Source organism: Macaca thibetana, chromosome 12 (genome assembly GCF_024542745.1).
Source record: "Macaca thibetana thibetana isolate TM-01 chromosome 12, ASM2454274v1, whole genome shotgun sequence".
Lineage (NCBI taxonomy): Eukaryota > Metazoa > Chordata > Mammalia > Primates > Cercopithecidae > Macaca > Macaca thibetana.
Window position 1 is genome coordinate 66,593,544 of NC_065589.1, and position 24,905 is coordinate 66,618,448.

Here is a 24,905-nt window from a genome sequence, read left to right on the forward strand (position 1 = left end):
AGATCAGCTGGCCAAAATGGTGAAACCCCATCTCTATTAAAAATACAAAAATTAGTTGGGTGGTGGTGGTGCACACCTGTAATCTCAGCTACTTGGGAGGCTGAGGTGAGAGAATCACTTGAGCCTGGGAGATGGAGGTTGCAGTGAGCCAAGACTGCACCACTGCACTCCAGTCTGGGTAACAGACTGAGACCCTATCTCCTTTAAAAAAAAAAAAAAAAAAAAAAAAAAAAAAAAAAAAGAATCAGTCTAGAACAATAAGAAGTTAATGAGCAGAATATCAGAGAGAGCTCTCTGGGTAGAATCCTGGGAAATGTTAGCTTGAGAAAGTACCTTTACCTCAGAAGTTTTCTCATTTCTAAATTAGACAATCAGGCAGATTAACTGAAGTTCTATATGTAAAACACTTTATACACTATCTGACACAGAGTAATTCAAAAAATATAAGGTACTATTATTAATAGTAGTAACAGCATTCATAATAATAAATATTCATTTGTTCATCTGCAAAGGAAGGAAGACCACTTAACCTCGGTGACTTCAAAAGAAAGCTGGCTTCATTTATTTTATTACCTTTTCCTATGTCTCCTTATGAGAAAAATTAAAATAATTATTACATACTATAATTTAATTGCATTTACTTCTATAAAATCAAAATACCAAGTGTGTGTACTGAGATAAAAATTTCTAGAAAGATGTTAAAAGAATAAACAAAAAAAATAACCAAAAGTACTTTTTTTTTTTTTTTTTTGAGATGGCGTTTCACTACTGTCGCCCGGGCTGGAGTGCAATGGTGCGATCTCAGCTCACTGAAACCTCCGCCTCACAGATTCAAGCGATTCTCTCACCTCAGCCTCACAAGCAGTTGGGATTACGGGCATGCACCACCACCCCCGGCTAATTTTCTGTATTTAGTAGAGTTGGGGTTTCACCAGGTTGGACATGCTGGTCTCAAACTCCTGACCTTAGGTGATCCACCCGCCTCAGCCTCCCAAAGTGCTGAGATTACAGGCGTGAGTCACCACGCCTGGCCCAATAGAACTTTTCAAAAGAATAATGAATATATGCTTTATGTTTTCAATATATATAATTATATAATATAATCTTTTCTAACAAAGCAAAAATGATATCTTAATATTGATATAAATGTTTATGAATAATTTTTAGAGTCATACACACTGATAAAACTGATAAATGAACTGACAGAAGGACTCCATCCCCCAAGTATATATGGTTCATTAATATACATAGACAATGTCTATCTTGTTTACTACTTTAGTCCTCGGCATACAATAAAGTCTCAATAAACATCTGCTTAATGAACAAGCCATAGATATTCCTAAAAATAAATGCAAACATACCTAAGTTCATAGAAAGCTAGTAAACTATAGCAAAAATTAGCATTTTGTAATTTTATGGGTTCAGAATTCACTGTTTTAAAAAGTTAGATGTAACTCGTTAAGTTCAGAGATATTTTAAAAAATCAATAGTTACAAATATCAGTAAGTTGATACTGCTTTAGAAAACAGTAACAGGAATTCAACTTAAAAACAATAATGATCTGGCCCACAGCCACAAAATGGCCAAACAGGAACAGCTCCAGTCTGCAGCTCCCAGCATGATCAACGCAGAAGACGGCTGATTTCTCCATTTCCAACTGAGGTACCTGGTTCATCTCATTGGGACTGGTTGGACAATGGGCGCAGCTCATGGAGGGCAAGCAGAAGCAGGGCGGGGCGTCACCTCACCCAGGAAGCACAAGGGGTCGGGGAATTTCCCCTTCCTAGCCAAGGGAAGTCGTGACAGACTACCTGGAAAAACAGGACACTCCTGCCCAAATACTGTGCTCTTCCCAAGGTCTTAGCAACTAGCAGACAAGGTGATTCTCTCCCAGGCCTGGCTCGGTGGCTCCCACATCCACAGAACATTGCTCACTGCTAGTGCAGCAGTCTGAGATCGATCTGTGTTAGACAGCCCCCTGGCTAGGGGAGGGTCGTCCGCCATTGCTGAGGCTTGAGTAGGTAAACAAAGCCATCTGGAAGCTCGAACTTGCCAGAGCCCACCACAGCTCAAGGAGGCCTACTGCCTCTATGCTCCACCTCTGTGGGAAGGGCATAGCTGAACAAAAGGCAGCAGACAACTTCTGCAGACTTCAACATCCCTGTCTGACAGCTCTGAAGAGAGCAGTGCTTCTCCTAGCACAGTGTCTGAGCTCTGAAAACGGACAGACTGCCTCCTTAAGTGGGTCCCTGACCCCCGTGTAGCCTAACTCAGAGACACCTCCCTGTAGGGGCTGAAAGACACCTTATATACATGGATGCCCCTCTGGGATGAAGATTCCAGAGGAAAGATCAGGCAGTAATATTTGCCGTGCTGCAGCCTCCTCTGGTGATACCCAAGCAAACAGGGTCTGGAGTGGACCTCTAGCAAACTCCAACAGATCTGCAGCTGAGGGACCTGACTGTTAGAAGGAAAACTAACAAACAGAAAGGAATAGCATCAACATCAACGAAAAGGTTATCTATGCCAAAACCCCATCTATAGGTCACCAACATCAAAGACCAAAGGTAGATAAAACCACAAAGATGGTGAGAAATCAGACCAGAAAAGCTGAAAATTCTAAAAATCAGAGCACCTCTCCTCCTCCAAAGGATCACAGCTCCTCGCCAGCAACGGAACAAAGCTGGATGGAGAATGACTTTCACGAGCTGACAGAAGTAGGCTTCAGAAGGTCAGTAATAACAAACTTCTCCGAGCTAAAAGAGGATGTTCAAACCCATCTCAAGGAAGCTAAAAACCTTGAAAAAAGGTTAGACGAATGGCTAACTAGAATAAACAGTGTAGAGAAGACCTTAAATGAACTGATGGAGCTGAAAACCATGGCATGAGAACTTCGTGACGCATGCACAAGCTTCAACAGCCGACTCGATCACGGAGAAGAAAGGGTATCAGTGATTGAAGATTAAATTAATGAAATAAAGCAAGAAGACAAGGTTAGAGAAAAAAGTGTAAAAAGAAATGACCAAAGCCTCCAAGAAATGTGGGTCTATATGAAAAAACCAAATCTATGTTTGACTGGTGTACCTGAAAGTGATGCGGAGAATGGAACCAAGCTAGAAAACACTCTTCAGGATATTACCCAGGAGAACTTCCCCAACCTAGCAAGGCAGGCCAACATTCAAATTCAGGAAATACAGAGAACGCCACAAAGATACTCCTCAAGAAGAGTAACTCCAAGACACATAATTGTCAGATTCGCCAAAGTTGAAATGAAGGAAAAAATGTTAAGAGAAGCCAGAGAGAAAGGTTGGGTTACCCACAAAGGGAAGCCCATCAGACTAACAGCAGATCTCTTGGCAGAAACTCTACAAGCCAGAAGACAGTGGGCACCAATATTCCACATTCTTAAAGAAAAGAATTTTCAACCCAGAATTTCATATCCAGCCAAACGAAGTTTCATAAATGAAGGAGAAATAAAATCCTTTACAGACAAGCAAAGGCTGAGAGATTTTGTCACCACCAGGCCTGTCCTACAAGAGCTCCTGAAGGAAGCACTAAACATGGAAAGGAACAACCGGTACCAGCCATTGCAAAAACATGCCGAAATGTAAAGACCATTGATGCTAGGAACAAACTGCATCAACTAACGAGCAAAATAACCAGCTAACATCATAATGACAGGATCAAGTTCACACATAACAATATTAACCTTAAATGTAAATGGGCTAAATGCTCCAATTAAAAGACAAAGACTGGCAAATTGGATGAAGAGTCAAGACCCATCCATTTGCTGTATTTAGGATACCCATCTCACGTGCAGAGACACACATAGGCTCAAAATAAAGGGATGGAGGAAGATCTACCAAGCAAATGGAAAACAAAAAAAGGCAGGGGTTGCAATCCTAGTCTTTGACAAAACAGACTTTAAACCAACAGTTAAAAGAGACAAAGAAGGCCATCACATAATGGTAAAGGGATTAATTCAACAAGAAGAGCTAACTATGCTAAATATATATGCGCCCAATACAGAAGTACACAGATTCATAAAGCAAGTCTTCAGAGACCTACAAGGAAACTTAGACTCCCACACAATAATAATGGGAGACTTTAACACCCCACTGTCAATATCAGACAGATCAATGAGACAGAAGGTTAACGAGGATATCCAGGACCTAAACTCAGCTCTGCAACAAGCAGACCTAATAGACACCTACAGAACTCTCCACTCTAATTCAACAGAATATACATTCTTCTCAGCACCACATCGCACTTATTCTAAAATTGACCACATAATTGGAAGTAAAGCACTCCTCATCAAATGTAAAAGAACTGAAATCACAACAAACTGTCTCTCAGACCACAGTGCAATCAAATTAGAACTCAGGATTAAGAAACTCACTCAAAATCGCACAACTACATGGAAACGGAACAACTTGCTCCTGAATGACTACTGGGTAAATAAAAGAATGAAGGCAGAAATAAAGATGTTCTTTGAAACCAATAAGAACAAAGACACAATGTACTAGAATCTCTGGGACACATTTAGAGCAGTGTGTAAAGGGAAATTTACAGCACTAAATGCCCACAAGAGAAAGCAGGAAAGATCTAAAATTGACACCCTAACATCACAATTAAAAGAACTAGAGAAGCAAGAGCAAACAAATTCAAAAGCTAGTACAAGACAAGAAATAACTAAGATCAGAGCAGAACTGAAAGAGATAGAGACACAAAAAACCCTTCAAACATCAATGAATCTAGGAACTGGTTTTGGGCAAAACTAATAAAGAAGAAAAGAGAGTAGAATCAAATAGACGCAATAAAGAAATGATAAAGGGGATATCACCAACGATCTCAAAGAAATACAAACTATCATCAGAGAATACTATAAACACCTCTATGCAAATAAACTAGAAAATCTAGAAGAAACGGATAAATTGCTGGACACATACACCCTTCCAACACTAAACCAGGAAGAAGTTGAATCTCCGAATAGAGTGATAACAGGCTCTGAAATTGAGGCAATAATAAATAGTCTACCAACCAAAAAAAGTCCAGGACCAGACAGATTCACAGCCAAATTCTACCAGAGCTACGAAGAGGAGCTGGTACCATTGCTTCTGAAACTATTCCAAACAGGGAATCCTCCCTAACTGATTTTATGAGGCCAACATCATCCTGATACCAAAGCCTGGCAGAGACACTACAAAAACAGAGAATTTTAGACCAATATTCCTGATGAACATCAATGCGAAAAATCCTCAATAAAATACTGGCAAACAGAATCCAGCAGCAGCACATCAAAAACCTTATCCACCATAATCAAGTCGGCTTCATCCCTGGGATGCAAGGCTGGTTCAATATACGCAAATCAATAAACGTAATCCATCACATAAACAGAACCAACAACAAAAACCACGATTATCTCAATAGATGCAGAAAAGGCCTTTGACAAAATTCAACAGCCCTTCACAATAAAAAGTCTCAATAAACTAGGTATTGATGGAACATATCTCAAAATAATAAGAGTTATTTATGACAAACCCACAGCCAATACCATACCAAATGGGCAAAAACTGAAAGCATTCCCTTTGAAAATTGGCACAAGACAAGGATGCCCTCTCTCACCACTTCTATTCAACATAGTGTTGGAAATTCTAGCCAGGGCAATCAGACAAGAGAAAGAAATTAAGGGTATTCAATTAGAAAATGAGAAAGTCAAATTGTCCCTGTTTGCAGATTACATGATTGTATATTTAGAAAACCCTATTGTCTCAGCCCAAAATCTCAAGCTGATAAGCAACTTCTGCAAAGTCTCAGGATACAAAATCAATGTGCAAAAATCACAAGCATTCCCAAACACCATTAATAGACAAACAGAGAGCCAAATCATGAGTGAACTCCCATTCCCAATTGCTACAAAGAGAATAAAATACCTAGGAATCCAACTTACAAGGGATGTGAAGGACCTCTTCAAGGAGAACTACAAACCACGGCTCAATGAAATAAAAGAGGACACAAACAAATGGAAGAATATTCCATGTTCATGGATAGGAAAAATCATTATCATGAAAATGGCAATACTGCCTAAAGTAATTTATAGATTTAATGCCATCCCCATCAAGCTACCAATGACTTTCTTCACAGAATTGGAAAAAACTAAAGTTCATATGGAACCAAAAGAGTCCACATTGCCAAGACAATCCTAAGCAAAAAGAACGAAGCTGGAGGCATCACGCTACCTGACTTCAAACCATACTACAAGACTACAGTAACCAAAACAGTATGGTACTGGTACCAAAACAGAGATATAGACCAATGGAACAGAACAGAGGCCTCAGAAAAAACACCACACATCTACAACCATTTGATCTTTGACAAATCTGACAAAAACAAGAAATGGGGAAAGGACTCCCTATTTAATAAATGGTGCTGGGAAAACTGGCTAGCCATATGTAGAAAGCTGCAGATGGATCCCTACCTTACACCTTATACAAAACTTAATTCAAGATGGATTAAAGACCTAAATGTTAGACCTAAAATCATAAAAAACCTGGAAGAAAACCTAGGCAATACCATTCAGGACATAGGCATGGGCAAGGACTTCATGACTAAAACACCAAAAGCAATGGCAACAAAACCCCAAATAGACAAATGGGATCTAATTAAACTAAAGAGCTTCTGCACAGCAAAAGAAACTGCCATCAGAGTGAACAGGCAACCTACAGAATGGGAGAAGATTTTTGCAATCTACCCATCTGACAAAGGGCTAACATCAGAAGCTACAAAGAACTCAAACAAATTTACAAAAAAAAAAAAACATCAAAAACTGGGCAAAGGATATGAACAGACACTTCTCAAAAGAAGACATCTATGAAGCCAATAGACACATGAAAAAATGCTCATCATCACTGGTCATCAAAGAAATGCAAATCAAAACCAAAATGAGGTATCATCTCACGCCAGTTAGAATGGCAATCATTAAAAAGTCAGGAAACGACAGATGCTGGAGAGGATGTGGAGAAATAGGAATGCTTTTACACTGTTCGTGGGAGTGAAAATTAGTTCAACCATTGTGAAAGACAGTGTGGCGATTCCTCAAGGATCTAGAACTAGAATTACCATTTGACCCAGCAACCCGATTACTGGGTATATACCCAAAGGATTACGAATCATGCTACTATAAAGACACATGCACACATATGTTTACTGCAGCACTGTTCACATAGCAAAGACCTGGAACCAACCCAAATGTCCATCAATGATAGACTGGATTAAGAAAATGTGGCACATATACACCATGGAATACTATGCAGCCATAAAAAAGGATGAGTTCATGTCCTTTGCAGGGACATGGATGCAGCTGGAAACCATCATTCTCAGCAAACTATTACAAGGACAGAAAACCAAACACCACATGTTCTCACTCTTAGGTGGGAACTGAACAATGAGATCACTTGGACACAGGGCAGGACATCACATACCGGGGCCTGTCAGGGGGTGGGGGCCTGGGGGAGGGATAGCATTAGGAGAAATACCTAATGTAAATGATGAGTTGATGGGTGCAGCAAACCAACATGGCACATGTATACCTATATATCAAATCTGCACCTTGTGCACATGTACTCTAGAACTTAAAGTACAAATAATAATAATTATTATTATCTATGTAGAAAACAGAAACCACAATTCAATAAGCATAAAAAGCTTTAAAGAGAGTGAATTTGTTACCAAAAAATATGAAATGTTATTTGAGAGCACATTTGAAGACATATCACTTCATAGACTGACCTTCCTTAATAAAACTCTCACCTAGAAACTACTCCTGGAATATCTAAGTCAATTTTAGATACATCAACATCTGACAGCTATAGAAAAAAATCAGGTTATTTCCGAAAGCAACAAAAAAGACAACTAGAATAGAGAAAGATACAAGCTTTCCCTGTGAGAATTACATATAAATAACACACTGATAAAACCGATAAATGAACTGATAAAAGCCCCTCCTCCCAAGAATATAAGCTTCATTAGTACATACAGACCATGTCTATCTTGTTTACTACTTTCATAAAGTTGTAGGGTCAAAATTAAGCAAGAGTTATAAAATAGTCAAAGGTACAGAAAGAACAATTCTTGTAACCCAGGAACCTAACACCATAGCAGTTACATAGTTGCCACTGAATGAACAGATGGGGAGAAAAGGAAAAAATATATATATTCTTTTTCTGAGTTCCTATAATGAATGCTTTAAAATTTTGTTACTTAGAAAAAAATTCCCAACTGAGAAAAACAATAACAAAAAAAATTAAAGTTCTTAGGATGAACTAGCAGATGGCAGGAACATAAAATACACTCATTTCTCTTTAATTAACTAATAGTAACTCAGTATTGAAACACTTGCCAATGACCAGCACCAATGTCTTCTTTCCTCTTCTCTATTCCAAAGACAAAATGAACATTTGTCTTTCAAGTTAGATACACAGCACACTCTCTTTAGTTGCACCTAAGCAATAAAATCAGGATTGCTTGCCAATAAAAATATAAAAGTAAATCAAAATTTTAAAGAATTGCCTTTAATAACCTTTTAAAGATTAGATACTTTACACTGATTAATACCATGGGATTCGAGGGGTTATAAACACAGCTTCTAAATTTATGTAAGTCACATGAACAAAGTTATTCAAATTCTAGACAGGTAGCAATCCATTTTCAGTCCAACCAGGTAAAGCTATCCTTAGACAGCAGACATCAAGTTTTTCTTCTTTAAGACAAAGCTTCTATTCATTTCCTAATTAAATTTGAAATATTTTATGTAAGAATTCACTAAGGACTATTCTCAAGCATGCAACGCCATTTTCAGGACACAAAATAAAAATGGTTGTGAATTTTAATTCATATCCTTTTTCAACCAGACACAAAGGAAAATTTGTGACAACTGAAGAATTATTTTCTACCTTACTGAAGAGGCATGATTTAAAATTAAAAACCATGAACAAATCTATCTATATAATAATTCATTTTTATATCAAACAGCTGCAGACCCTGTAATTGAAATAAAGTATCTAAGGTTATAAATGAAAAGTGTTAGGTATCATTCTTGAAGTGACAGATTAAGTTCCTAATCCAGTTACTATAATAGCCATATTTGTAGTTTAACATAAATTAAGACCTTAATTATATTTATGACTATTTTAAACAAAATAACAAATTCCTTTGTACCTGTGAATGTAATTTATAGCAAAGCCAGGTTCATTTTCCAAACCAATCTATTTCACACTGCAGAAGTACTCTGGTATAATGGTATAATGTAATTCTTGTTGTAGAATGTTGAAAGAATAGATTCACTAAAAGCACAGAAGGGGTTTGAAGATAAATGAAGATGCTATTCATTCAAGGGTAATTTCATCTTAGAACTATATGAAAGATGTTTCACTCACACAGGGTAGTGTATGGCTTCAAATTTAAGTATATTTTCAGCTCAAATATAATGTTGCTAGATTGAATATGTTGATATTGTATAGCTAATAATGAAGAATTCTAGCCTTTTTCTGTTTTAAAAAAAAGGCTGTTGTTTTTCCATCTTACTACTGTATCTTTATTGTTCTGTTTAATAGCAACAAATTATAAAGTCCTGCTTGCTATTTACTTTTTAAACAAAAAAGTATACAGTTGTTATTCTAAGTTGCAATCTCTCAGAACTGCAGGAGTGTGAATTTTGTTAAGTTAAATATATATTTATATTAGCAAACCATTACCCTTTATAACCATTTCACATTATTTCACGAATTACTAAAAACAACAACTCCTATTTCTATTTGGAATATACTTTATTTCCACAAATTCTACACTGACCAATTTTAATGTTTTATATACGTCATGCCATTTAAGTGTTGAGAAACTAATATTGAGATTTGTTTTTTAAACTGCTAAATTCTATTTGCAATTTCAGTTCACAATTATCTTGATAAAGATCACATTTTATATACTGAAATAATCCAAGGTCTTATAAGCATAAATCACCAAAATGCTTTAACATTTCTGGCACACAAACTATAATAATGTAATGTAAGACAATCAGTCTGAAGAATTTAAACTCACTGATATCAAACAAACATCTGCAGACTCCATTTTGCTTGTTTGGAATACTGAAAAGGATTTTACAAGTCTCTGTATCTCATAAATGTACACTAAGTTATATTTATCCCTTAGCTTTCCTTTCCTTCACCTAACCCTGAAAGTGAATTCAGAAGCCTCATCTGACAGAGGACAATCAAATTAAGAGGAATGTACAAATTTTAAAAACCTAAAATTTTATACTTTGAGGCTTTAATAAAGTTTTGTCAATTTGTTAAAGGTTTTTCATAGAATATTATATTATTTATTAAAATACATATACTAATGTCCATCCTAGTTCTATTTACATCAGGTTTAAACTGACCCTTTAAAATGGCATAAAACCCTGAACAACTCGTTTAAAACAAAATGTATCCAACCAAACTGAAAATTCAAAATCATTTCCTCTAAAATTCTGCAGGTAGCTATCTACTATGGCCATTTAAATGACACGACAAATTTATAGCAGCTGTATTTTCACACTCAAAGTTTTGTCTCTAAGGCAGTAATCAACCTGCAGCCTCAAAAGACAGACAGATATTCCTCTCTCCTGCTCTTTCCCAAACACTACATTTGGATATTATCATTTAACCAATAATTAATCCATCCTTCTAGAAAGCTTCATTTGCTAAAAGAAGGAAAATGCAAGGGTCAGCTAAGCATTTATCATCAAATCTGAAATGTGAGTGTTTATGTCCCAGCATTAATGGGGCCTATAAAAATGCTGACTTTTGATCAGGTGTGGTGGCTCACATCTGTAATCCCAGCACTTTGGGAGGCTGAGGCAGGTGGATCATTTGAGGTCAGGAGTTCAAGACCAGCCTGACCAACAAGGTGAAACCCCGTCTCTACTAAAAATACAAAAAAATCAGCTGGGCTTGGTGGTGCATCCCTGCAATCCCAGCTACTCAGAAGGCTGAGGTAGGAGAATCACTTGAACCTGGGAAATGGAGGTTGCAGTGAGTGGAGATCACGCCAGCAGTGAGCTGAGATCACACCACTGCACTCCAGCCTGGGTGACAGAGCTAGACTCCTTCTCAAAAAAGCAAAACAAAACAAAATGCTGACTTTCAAATTATATACTATATTCAACAGAAAGAAAATAGTTTTTTTCTGTTGTCTTCCCTTTCACTTTTAGAGAAAAGCATTTATTAACAAACAATAAGAAAAAGTAAAAATATTAAATGGAACAAGGACACCTGAGCTTAAATGCTATTCTTAACTTGAAGTAAAACGTAAGGAAAAAGATTACTTGTTCATGCAATATTCTAATAATGATCATCAGTTTGAGACACTCCAAAAAAAACTTCAAATTTTTATAATACGTAGATTAAGCCATACAAAAAAAAACCCCAGATTTTTAAAACTGGCTTCACATACATAAAGCAAAATTCTTTCTAAAACTTACTAGAAAATCTCTGTTGCACAATGGATAGCACATTAGACTTCTAAAACTTATTGGAAAGTAACATTTTATTATATAAAGACACTCACAAAATAAGTACATAAATCTTTACAGTCAAAATAGGCACTAATTCTGTATTCAACATCTTACATTCCTATTCCTTTCACTTTTTTCAAAAGAATTTCCCATTTATTACCTACCTTGAGCTTCATAATATTATAGAGGTAAGATTATCTTTATCCCATTTCAAAGATACAAAAGCTAAGACATTTTCTTTTACTCCTTAATGTAAACGATTAATCATAAGACATAATTTACTAAGAAATGTCAGAAATAATTTGTGATTAAATGATCACTTATTGTTAGGTAAAACTTCAAGATCTGTATCACTGGACTAGACCAATATGCAGCCAAGTATTATGAGTGTGGACTGTCGATCCAGACTTCCTAGGTCTGCATTCCAGCTCTGCCAAGCACTATTTATTTAACTTTGAGCTCACTGTTTAACCTCTCTGCCTTACTTTCCTAATCTGTAGGAAAATAGGAATAATAATAGTACCTACCTCATAGGGTAGCTGTGTGAAAGAATTATTTATGATACCTACCCTATACAGCACTTACCTCATACAGTTGTTATAAGGATTAAATGGGTTAGTATGAATTAAGAGCTCAGCACAGTGACAAGCACAGGTGGCACTCAGCCAATGTTGTTGTTGTTTTCTGTTTATCTCCACAATTTGTGGGTTCTATGAATGTGGGCGAAGCATCTTTGAGCTTCAGTTTCCACATCTTTAAAATGAGGATAATAATACTACTGTGCACTAGGGTCATGGGAAGGACTGAACGCAATGCTGCACATAAAAGCTTTTAATAGAGTGTCTTATGCAATAAAAGTATTCAATAAATAGTTTTAAAACATATTATTCAGTATTAATAAAATTGTTTGCATTAAAGCATTCAATATTAATTTTTAGATAAAGAATGATTACAAAAATTAATGTTCACACAAACACAAGCATGTCCAAACAAGATTCTTCTTACACATAACATTTATTTTCAATTACTCTAGTGTTTTCAGGTACTATCAAGCCTGCAAGCTTCCATTCCTCTTACTGACACTGAATATGTGTATTTCTTTCAAAGAATTAGGAGAGAAAAAAGTAACAACCAGCATTCATTGCATATTTACAATATGCCAGGTACTTTTCTAAGTGATTTACATATGTTAACATATTCAATTCTCATATTCAATGTTAACATATTCAATCCTATCCTACCCAACAGGATAGCTTCTATTATATCTCTATTTTATATTTGAGCAAACTTGAAACAAAGAGCTCGATTTAGGGTTTGCTGTTTTTGAAACAGATACCAATTGGAATCTTCTATAAAAGACAGCATATACTCAGTCAATAGACATAAACTTCTTAAACAAAACAATTTTTGCCAAAACCTTGGAGAGTATATTATGTCTTGCTCATATTGTATTCTATTATTAATAACAGTGTCTAACACAAAAGCCACTAGCTACACGAGACTACTGGGCATTTGAAATCTGGCTAGCATAAATTGAGAAGTACCGTAAGTGTAAAACACACTTCAGATTTTGAACTTAATATAAAAAATATCCCATTAATAAATTATGTATTGGTTACATATTAAAATAATATTTGGATATAATGGGTAAAATAATGCATATTATTAAAATACATTCTGCCTATTTCTTTTTACTTTTTTAAAATGAGGCTTCTAGAAAATTTCAAATCACAAATGTGACCAATGCTATGTATTTATTAGATGGCTGGTTTGGACTTGGGGGTAAGAGAGAATAGTAACAGAGAATTATTATCAAAGTTATTGTTTCTAATCAGTATAAGCTTAAGTCCTTCAAAGCACAAGTACAGAATGGAAGATATCTCTCTGTCTCTCTAGCGTGTGCATGTGTGTATAATACTGCATATATACACATGTGGCTCAAGGGACCAGAGAAACATGCTATGCTACTACTTCACTATACTCAACATACAAGAGTGAAGGATAGAAAATCTAAGGGGAAATACCTACAGGAAAAAAACATTTATTTTTAAACTGAAATCATAAAAGTTCCTAGAGTCCAAAAAGACCTAACCACTTAGTTTCAGGGGCATAACAAACACCAAGTGTATATGTTAAGTAAAATTTAAATTTCCTAATGGCCTAACTGGCAGACTATTAAAATACCTGATGTTTGATATCTGGTATCTTCTAGAAAATAATCCAGTTTGTGGATACCTGTCACATTGTTTTGATCAATTTTATACATCAAATGTAGGCCTTTAACTGATTCTTCTAAACGAATGCTGGCCCACTATATAGAAGAAAATTACTCCATAAAGTTTACATCAGATATCTGGAAAAGTCACATTTATAGTCATGGCTACTATCAGCTGTCAAGCCAAAGAATATTGAAGAAAACCAAGAAATTTTAATATATGCTGCTTAATTTATCATCGAAGTGACATATGTAGGATAAAAACATTGAAATGGTTAAGGAAAATTCTACATTGTAAAAGGTCCTTTTTTCTGGTTTTATTTTTAATTGCAACTATGATTTGAGAAACCATAAGAAAGCAAATTAATAGAAATCATAAAAATAGAATTAACAAATAAAATACACACTAAGATTTATTTTTTCCTCCCTTCTCTGGATTATTTAAAACGTTAATTTTTTTAAATGGTAATATAATGGTATTTTGGTTTGTACTGAAAACTGGCTAACTCATCTATTCCAGGGTTTGTCAACCTTGACAAATCTATTTACATTTGGGGCTGGATAATTCTTTGTTGTGCAGGGACTACTCTGTACATTTTAGGATTTTTAGCAGCACCTCTGGCATCTAACCAATAGATGAGAATAGCACTCTACCCTTCAACAGTTTTGACAAGCAAAAACACTTAAATATTGTCAAATGTCACAGGATGGCAGTAGGGGGAGTACTAAAGAGCTGCCCAGTTGAAAAACACTGTATATTCCTACCCAAAATACCTTTCTATTTGATGAAAATTATTTCAGCACTTCCTAAACTACTATTATGTAGTTTCAGGGGCTCTTCCTAGGGGATCCAGATAGCTTCAGCAGGAAACTCAGTAAACCTACTGAAACCACATGCAGAATAGCCTGGGTATATTTTCTGGAAAAATGTTCTACAGCTTTTGTCAGATCCTGAAAGGGTTATCCCCAAAATAGCAATTTTAAAAGGGTTAAGAATCAGTGCTTCAACTAAAATATTCACAGTGCCTTGAAACTATCTTTCCAAAGATACAAAGATTGAAAATATTATTTTATACACAGCAAATCATTTACTTTTACATTTGTTATCAAGGCATGACTACTTTCACCACACTTATAAACTATTCATACAACAGACATTTAGTGGATACAGTCTACATGCTCAGTCCTATGTTAAACTACACAAGCTAAGCAAATAGCAGCTAAATATGCAAAATGATTGGATAACTATAATTCCATAACCTACATCATAAACATTGTTTTTTAAGCAAAACATCTGCAAGTATCCTATTTTTCCTATAATGCAGCTTAAAGTTTACAGGGGCACTAATTTTTTTTGGATTATACAAATGGTATATACAACTTGAAGAACTATTACATTTCATAAATGGTTTTGGGAATAATAAACACTCATGTAATCAATAAATATATCAGGAGTGGCTAGAGAACCAGAACACTGCTACAAGATTACCAAACAGATTAAAGTTAGAGGCCAATGAGTGCAATGAGCAAAACAATGCTTAAAAATATGTGATAAATAAATCTTAAAAAATTAATTAGGAAATAATTGTGAGTCCACAAATGAACATATTACCCCAAATAATCAACACCATCATATCCAGCCAAAAGCAAACCAACTGCTGAGACACAGAATGTGCCTACCACATCAAAGTGATTTCTAAAAAAAAAAAATTTGTTTATTTTATATACTGACAATTAACTGAATATTACATAATAAAATTATTCTTCACAAACAAGCAATGTTATATAGATAATGGTAAATCACACAGGAAAAAATCTAAACATATAGTATCAGACTTTTTGGAAGGGGAAAAATATAATTGCAATGAAAAATGATGCAAATCACGTAGGGGGTGAAAAACATATTATATTATTTACATATTTACCTGCACTGCAAGAGAAGCTGCATTGTCAGAAAGTAAAATTTGCTCCCCTGTGGAAATACAATGAAGCATAACTTAACCAAATAGAATATAATATTTTTATTTTTAAAAAGCATTTATATTTTTTCAAAGGTATTGCCTACCACTAAATTCAAAAGTTTTATATCAATGTTATTATATAATTATAATTTTGATTAAATTATCACAAATAATGATAAACTAGGACAGTTCCCTCTAAAATTATTTGATCACTTATCTCATTTTATCAGCAATGTAATTAAAATTGTTCACTTAAAATCAAACTCATTTTTCGTTTTCAAGAAATGTTTCTCTTCATTAAAATTAAGTAAAATCTGCTGAAACCTTTCTAGTTAAAAGTAAAAGCACTCACAATAATATAAAACCAGCTTGCAGTTAATATTGCACAGTGTATCTAGGTCTGTCACACAAAAGAAAGATGACAAGTTTGCTGCAATAAAAATTCCATGCTTAGAAGACTAGGGCTGCTGCCTATTAGTCTTCATTACTTTGCAGTCTTCTGACAACTGTAGCAGGCTGCTAAGCCCCAAATGGGGTCCATAATGTGATCTGATGATATATGAAGAGCTGCTAAAGGGAGCCTGAACCATCCTAGCCTATACATTTTAACAGTTCCTTTTTACTGAGAGCCCACTTTACCACAGGACTTCAAAAATCTGCTGTCTCAGCTATTGGTGCAGTAAATCTGCCAACTTCTCCTGCAACCACATCATTTTACACCGCCTACAGCAGCCAATATAACAAGTCAATAATAAACTAAGGACCTTATAGGCCATGAATAGTTGGTTTACACTGGCAGATACAAGTTTAGGTAAAACCTCCTAGACAAATTATACAAGGGAATCCCTTCTTTTACATGTTATATTCTCTTTGCAGTAAATTGTATTACTGAGGATTTTTTTGTAATACATACAGCTTGATACAAAGCCATTTTTAATTGTGAACAAGAATTTACCTTTCAATTGCTGATATAACGTAGCATTTTCAGGCCAAGGTTCTGCAGCTATGGAAACAAGGCAGTGATAATTAGGCACATAGAGCAAAAACGTATCAATAACAAACCAAATTAATAATCATGTACATTTGCCTAGAGCATTTAAAGTCAATTGCTAAGGTTGACGTATACACGGCAACTAATCACACTATCTTAGATTCTATGGTAACCAGTATAAGTAGGTCAGAAAACTTGTTTTAAAAGCATGTTTGGTTTATCGTTTCCTGATTTTTTTTTTTAGTGGGGAGGAGGGGAAGATACCTTGCCCAATCCAAAATGAGAATTAAAAAAACAAAATAGCCCATATGCTACAATTCCGTTAGCTTCTTTCAAACACAGACATATTCTAAATATTACTCATATGTATAAAAAGATACTGATGTCTAATTTACTACAAAAAAATGTAGTGAAATAATATTTTTAATATTTTACAGTAAACTTTTAACAAAGTAAACTTTCAAGCGGACATTATATGAAAGAATCAAATATATCTGTATCAAACTGTCCATCTTTCCCCACAATCTGGCAGTATTTAAAAATACAGAGGAATCCTGTTGTATTCCAGAAGATTTCATTGCCTTGACCCTACCAACACCACCCCACAAACACAATTAGAGCAAAGTTGCGTGATGAAGCATTACGTAACTACAATGTGAAATAATGCCAGTAAAGATAATTTTAGGCCTGAAATGAAACTTGACTTGACCCTTAATCTCTCATCTAGAGAAGACTGCAGCTACAAAGAGAATATTACCAATCTCCCAGTGTTTGGGAAAAGCACTAGATTTGAACTTTGTCTAATCAACTGTACTTAAGAAGCAATGGCTCCACTGACAGAATACATAGGATATCAGGATATCACTTGTTGGATTCTTCTTTGTAAAAGTCACAAAACATCAGAATCACCCATTTTAATAACGTAACTACATTTGCTCTCAGCAACTAAATATATGAGATTTGATAATAATTGTTATATTTCTAATTGTGTTTATACTAATTTAGTCTCTGTGACATAGCAACAAATAACTTTAATAATAATTCTGGCTGATTTTTAAAAATATATTTATACATGTGAAGCATTTTTTTTTTAAAGACTGATCATTTAAAATGTTCTAAAGCAATCCCTGGAATGGGAAAAAGGAACTCCTTAATTTGCTTTTACTTATACTTTAGAATAAAAAGAAAAACACAGTATTATTACAATAAATAACAAATGTGACTTTTAGGTTTAGTTTGGTTTGGGCTACACAAAATTAAACTCATATTTAGAGATAATGCCATGAAAACATCAAGTAAATAATGAACTACACATAATTTTGTATGCTGTTCCCCACAATATTACACATATATATAAGGGATACTGAATTTCAACGCATATACCAACACAGCAATGAAACAAAATACTTTGCTGTTACAACTTTAACAAAGTAAAATTTCATTAAGAACCAATTAACTTGTATAACAGTTTTTAAAATAAAAGGAAACAAAAACAAGCTGACATCAGCAAATTACTCAAAAAAATAACCTTTTCGGATAAATTGTATAGTCAGCACACCTATATTGCTTACATCTATACTAAAAACAATACAATGAGATTCGTTTGTTATAAAATTCTAAATCATCAAAGATTCAATCATATGCATTATATTAATCTTACTAGCAATAAAGCATAGGAATAAAATTCACAACATTTCGAAGAGTAAATATTGAAATCAAGTTCCTTGGAGACACAGATGTGTCATATGCATCTGTGAACCATACACTGTACTATGCTTTGCATACAGTTGATGTTAATTGTCTGTAAAAAGAAAGAAGATATCTGATTAAACCTACCATTTAATTCCCTAAACATGCTGGCTAATTAAAATTTTACTCAACTTAATATTACCATCTATGTTAAGGTAACAGGACATTCTAATTTAAAATTGTGGTAATTTTAACTCTTGGTTAGCTATTTTGTGCACATACTAGGCATGCATTACAAATTTTTAAAACAATGAAGTATTAGGTTGCTGCAAAAGTAATGCAGTTTTTGCCCAAAAACTGTATTAAACCTGTATTACTGTGTTAAAATTGGTGATTCTGATATTTTATGGCTTTTACAAAGAAGAATCCAACAAATGATATGCCAAAAACTGCAATTATTTTTGCACCAGCCTTTACATACACTAGTATTAAACATATGCTGAATATAATCTAAGTATTCTCTGATAAATCAGAAGCTACTTCACTACTCTGTAACATAACAGAGTTCTTATATGAACAGCAATTTATGTGGTCAGTAATTTCAGTTAAAAGTTAACTCATCAGCCGGGTGTGGTGGCTCATGCCTGTAATCTCAACACTTTGGGAGGCCAAGGCGGGTGGATCACAAGCTTAGGAGTTCAAGACCAGCCTGGCCAAGATGGCCATCTCCACTAAAAATACAAAAATTAGCCAGGAGTGGTGGCTGGCGCCTGTAATCCCAGCTACTCAGGGGGCTGAGGAAGAGAACTGCCTGAACCCCAGAGGCAGAGGTTGCAGTGAGCCAAGATCGCACCACTGCACTCCAGCCTGGGCAACAGAGTGAGACTCTGTCTCAAAAAAAAAAAAAAAAAAAGTTAATTCATCATCACCCCCATGGATTCTCCAGATCTCATCCAAAAGACAAACATGAAAGTAACAGAAAGTTTGCAACATACTACTTCACTGCAAATAAGATCAAAGAAGCTGCCTACAAATACCAAAAGCTCTGTTATTAAGAATCTAAAGCTGGAAATAGGTGAAAAGGGTGAATATTTTACTCAATCTAAGACATAAACTCTGTTTCAACTCAGAAATCATTATTGAAAATAAATTCTCAGAAGGTAACTCTACCAAAACATCCAGTGTTTTCATCACAAATAGAATTTATGACTTAAAAAGAGAAGGCAAATAGACTGATATAAACCCATATAGCCAGCAGCCACGAATTGCAATTTATCATGCAGTAGACAGGAAATGGTAGAGTATACAAAGAATGACCAGCTGCCTATCTTACCCATGAGCAGCTCAGAGAATATAAATATCACTGACTTAAGTGCATCACCTTACATGATTCTGTTAGGCTGTTGGTATTGTTGTAAAGAAATATCTGAGGTTGGGTAATTTATAAAGAAAAGAAGTTTGTTTTAGCTCATAGTTCTGCAGACTGTACAAGAAGCACAGTGCCAGCATCTGCTTCTGGTGAGAGCTGCAGGAAGCTTACATGGACAGAAGGCAAAGGGGGAGCAGGTGTCACACATAGCAAGAGCAGGAGCAAGAGAAGGCAGGGAGATGCCACTCTCTTTTAAACAACCAGATCTCGTGTGAACTCAAAGAGAGAACTCACTATCAAGGATAGCACTGAGCCATTCATGAGGGATCCACCCCCATGATCCAAACACCTCCACCAGGACCCACCTCCAACAATGGGGATTAAATCTCAACAGGAGATTTGCAGGGAACAAACATCCAAACCGTATCAGTGACAGAGCTCATATAATTACATGTAAAGCATGACACGAGAGAAAAAAAAATCTCTAGTTTGTTATTCCCTAAGAGTGCCAAAAGTGAAAATCCTAAACTGGGCAATGGATCTACAAATCAATCACACAGGTATCATTCTAGATTATCAGTAAATGCCGGCTGAATAAACATTTGTTTTCATTATTAGCAGTATCATCATTGTTGTTATTACTCTGTACTATGCAGGCTAAGAATGTAGCAGGGAAGATAACAAAAATTCATGGCAAAACATAAAAAATAAAATAAACTTTACTCAAACAACTTCAACACTACAACCAATAACACAACTCAAAAAAATATTACATAGCTGCCTAAAATTCCTGGAATTCGAATTTTTATCTTTTCTAACTCTACTTTCTTTTTTAGTATATGTTTTATAATATCATAATTTGCATGATATATCGGCTCAGCAATTAACAATTTTATGATTTCTAAATTCAGGCCTGCATGCTCAAATTTTTACTGATAAGGACATGAAATTTTCATAAATGGTGATTCTTGGGTTAGAGTCATAGGAAATGGAAAGGGGAACAGTGAGATTGCCAGGTAAGTTGAACTGAGGAGTGATACAGCAGTAACATCTGATGTAAACTATATATTTAATAAAAAACATTGTATAGAAAGAGATTTCCAGTTTCAGGGTTAGTGCAAAGGTAAGTAATATATAGTTAATTTATATGTTTTTCTTCCTGTATTTCAAAGGATTGTCTTGCACATACATTACATGTAAAGCATGACATGAAAGGAAAAAAAAAAAAAAAAAAAAAAAAACTAGTTATTCCCTAGGAGTGCCCAAAGTGGAAATCCTAAACTGGGCAATGAATCTACAAATCAACCACGTAGCTATCATTCTAGGAAACGAGCTCTATAATTGTCTTCATATGTAAATATATGAATCATGAAAATTATTATCCACACCTTATAAAAAGCTGATCTCTTGGTTTGGGAAAAGACAAAATCCAAAAGGACAACTTCTTCTCTACTCTTCTCTTTCCCAAGGTCAGACAAAGTCAGTAATCACCCCTTGCTCTTACATACATCTCATCCAACATTGGAGAACACCGTTCTAACTAAATAACAACTTATTTGAAGTTTTTGCAGGAAACCCAGTCATTCATGTACTCTGGAGCAAGGAAGAGTCTTGCTCTCTTCTGATAAAATCATCCTTTTTGACCAAGGAGAAAGCTTGCAGGGGGAATACACATGAATTAGTGAGGAGAATGGGGATCCCTGCCTACTACCTCCCTAACATGACCCTTGTATCAACCAGAGTACTTCAAATTTCCCCCACAAACTTCATACTTTCTCATCTTTGTGACTTTGCTCAAATTGTTCCCCTTAAGTTCAGAATACTCCTTCACTGCCATATACCCAAATCCTATACCTTTCTCAACCAAGTTTAAATGCCACATCCATCAAAAAGGCTTTTAGGACTAAGCAAATCTAATTTCTCCTTTATCTACACTGTCCACAGCAGTTTGCATTTTTCTTATATATCATTTTCTACTCTATCATACTGTTATGTCAATATCTTTTCTCTCTTTCTAGGAGGTAAATTCCTAGAATGTGAAAAATTCTTGTGGTCCCGAGGTTATTAATTAAAATCTTGGCTTCTCAACTGCTCCAAACTGAAGATGACTTCTACAATAATACATGCCAAAATATGAAATTTAAATTAACAACGATTAAATTTTATATAGGCATCATTTAAGCTAATATCTTTATTATAAGAGTTCTAAATTAAACTACCCACCTTTTAGAAATTAATTATTTCATGATAAAGAAATTCCTGTACCACTTTCATACTAAAGCAGTAACTTACTCTAAGGTACTCCTAGTGACCTACATTAATTCACTCTTTAAAATTAGAATTACTATTCTAATAGTATTCTCTAACAAAAGATCCATTAAATTTTTATCATTTTTATAAAGAAGAAACATATCCCTATATTGCAGACAAAAAGAATACCTAGAAATAAAGCAAATATCAGAGCACCTCATAACTAAGTGCATATCCAATTAGTTATTAAAAGTCCAGTTAGTTCTTTACCTATTTCCCAATTTTGCCCAGGCCCTGATTATGCTACATTTAGTGTCTTCTTTACCAGGAGCAAAAGAGATGCTGCTTAAGGTTTCAGGCTTTAGTGGGAGAGTTTTTTTGCAAATTAATATTTCTTAAAGAAGCTCATGAGTATTTACGTTGGAGAACAAAGTAAAATCAAAAAGAAGTGACACATATTCTTGAACTTTTGAATGCCATAAATAATGCATAAATGTTAGAAATGCACACATGATAAAGCAACACCCACAACCCCCAAAAACAGTATTTGCTTCTCGTTCATTTTAATTACCTTTAAGTTACCTATTTTTAAGCTTTATCAACCAACAAAAAATCAATATTCTTTACTACTAATCCATTATCATTTTTAATGAAATGACTGCTAACCAATAAATTCACATATGTATGGCCATAAGTCTCTTAAAGACTTTATATATTACTTGTAGTATTCTCTTAAATATTAGGTTAGGATTAAATATCTATTTATTCCATTCAAATCAAGGTATTTCAAAGTATGAAAGTGCTATGACCTAAAAAAAATTAGTCTAATTCTGAAATCCATCTCTCAATGATCTAATGTAAGAGGATAAGAGAAGTGCCATGAAAGAGATGTCCTCTGTTGTTTGTTTCTTTTTTTTTTAAGTTCTGCACTCTCGATGTACATGACTCCTCTGCCATATGAATGTAGGTGAAGACATAATTTGTAGAATAATAGGCACTAATATTACATGCTGCTTCAGTTCTGTCATATTTCCAATCCATCAAATTGATTAATGCTATAATAACTCTACACAAACCTATCATTTGTGCACTAATGAAGTCAAACTCAGTTTATCCTTAGGCAACTAGATTCCGAAACCTCATAGATGTCATCTCTTCAGCACAGCAAGACTATTTAGACAGTGTTATATAAAAGAAGCAAGAAACATGTGTAGCCTATCTCCAAATTTGGATGGCTTCCTGCCAACGTTGTAAATGCAAATACTGCTAATAGAACAAAATGTTCAAAGAGCATTCGGCAGCTCTTAAACATGGACAAGTTACTGCAAGACACACAGAGAAAAGAAGGAAATTTGTTAATTTGACATAAATATTATACTAATTATATCAGTGATATCAACATAGACACCATGTTCAAAACCCATGAAGTTTTAGGCAATATATGAAGGTTTAATTTAAAATAGATTTTTAAGATGTTTAGACTTAAAATATGATGATATGGGACTTTATCAAAACTGGAATTTTAAGGGCTATGTATTAAATTCAAAAGAAAATCAAAATGCAAACTATAGTGCAAGTCAAAAATAACACTATATAATGATGATCATGAAATTATTAAATAGTAATGCCCCTTAGATAGTGTTTCATAGGGAATGTTTAATGATATGATACAGGATGTGTAAGCAGAAGTGACTCTTCCCACAAAAGGTGTTTAAAACCATTTTCCCATTATCTCAATAGTCAGAGATCAGTGTTTATGTCAGAAATGGCTTGTGTTGGAGAACAGGAAAGTGCAGCGTCACACTGTCATTTCCATAAACGTTAAAAAAAAAAAAAAAAAGCAGGCAGTATTGTGTAGCACAGTGGTAAGGCTACTTAAAAAACACACTTGCAAGCAGGTGTAGATACAAAGATATAGACTACCATCAACTAAAATAGAAATCCTGAAGCAGAAAGCAAACATTCTAGGACAAAATACATAAGTATTAGACACAAATACAAAAGTAGTCCTAGATTCCAGAAGATTCTTCTAGAAGAAGATTCAGACCAGAACTATTCCTTTGGCTACCTATCATCATAAGTTTTTAGGAAAAAGAAACTTACTGACTGACATAAGAGTCTATTGTATATCCATTATCGCTTGTTGCATACAGGTTGAGTATCCCCTATCCAAAATTCCTGACACTAGAAGTGTTTCAAATTTTGGATTTTTCTCACATTTTGGAATACTTGCATTATATACTTACCAGCTATGCAACCCTAACCCACAAATCAAAAATCCAAAACACTTCAATAAGTATTTCCTTTGAGCATCATGTTGGCACTCAAAAAAATTTGGATTTTGGAGCATTTTCAGATTTTGGACTTTCAAATTGGGGATACTCAGTGTATATAAATATGTATAGTAAATTATACATATATCTTATTTCAGAAAGTAAATTTAGCCACAGCTACAAATCAGTTTTACCATTCATTCAATAAATACATTGAATGCATATAAAGTATCAGGCACTATTGTAAGAGCTAAAGGCAAAATTATAAAGAAAACCAAGTAACTGCCCATAAGGCACTTCTATTTTAGAGGCACATGTGGCCTGTCTCCTTATGTGTACCTTTACAACGCCTGAAGTTAAAAACACTAAAAAATACTGAAGTCTACCTCATTATGACAATATTATCTGGTATACATATAACAAGGCTTAATTCTGTTTGGGCTACACATTACACAAAAACCAAGGAAAAAAACATACACGACAGTGTATAATCTCCAAAATACCAAATGAATTCCAATTTACTGAACTACGGCAAATAACTCAAATAATATTCCACAAATAACTATCTCCAGGAACCCATTCATTTGGAACAAGGTAGTAAGCAAA

At 34.7% G+C, this 24,905-nt stretch overlaps 1 protein-coding gene across 3 annotated transcripts in view; it reads right to left on the reverse strand.

Moving 5' to 3' along the window:
* Positions 1 to 24,905, reverse strand: part of MTX2 (metaxin 2) — a 70,765-nt gene that overhangs the window by 26,940 nt on the left and 18,920 nt on the right. For 2 of the 3 annotated variants that reach the window (XM_050751807.1, XM_050751806.1), the window contains exons 2-3: positions 16,683 to 16,730; positions 15,692 to 15,738 (exon numbers count right to left, since the gene is read on the reverse strand). In XM_050751807.1, coding sequence (XP_050607764.1) covers positions 15,692 to 15,738; positions 16,683 to 16,730 — 95 coding nt within the window. Of the gene's footprint in view, positions 1 to 9,216; positions 9,342 to 15,691; positions 15,739 to 16,682; positions 16,731 to 24,905 lie in introns of those variants that run through there. The other variant, XM_050751808.1, reaches the window with a different exon arrangement.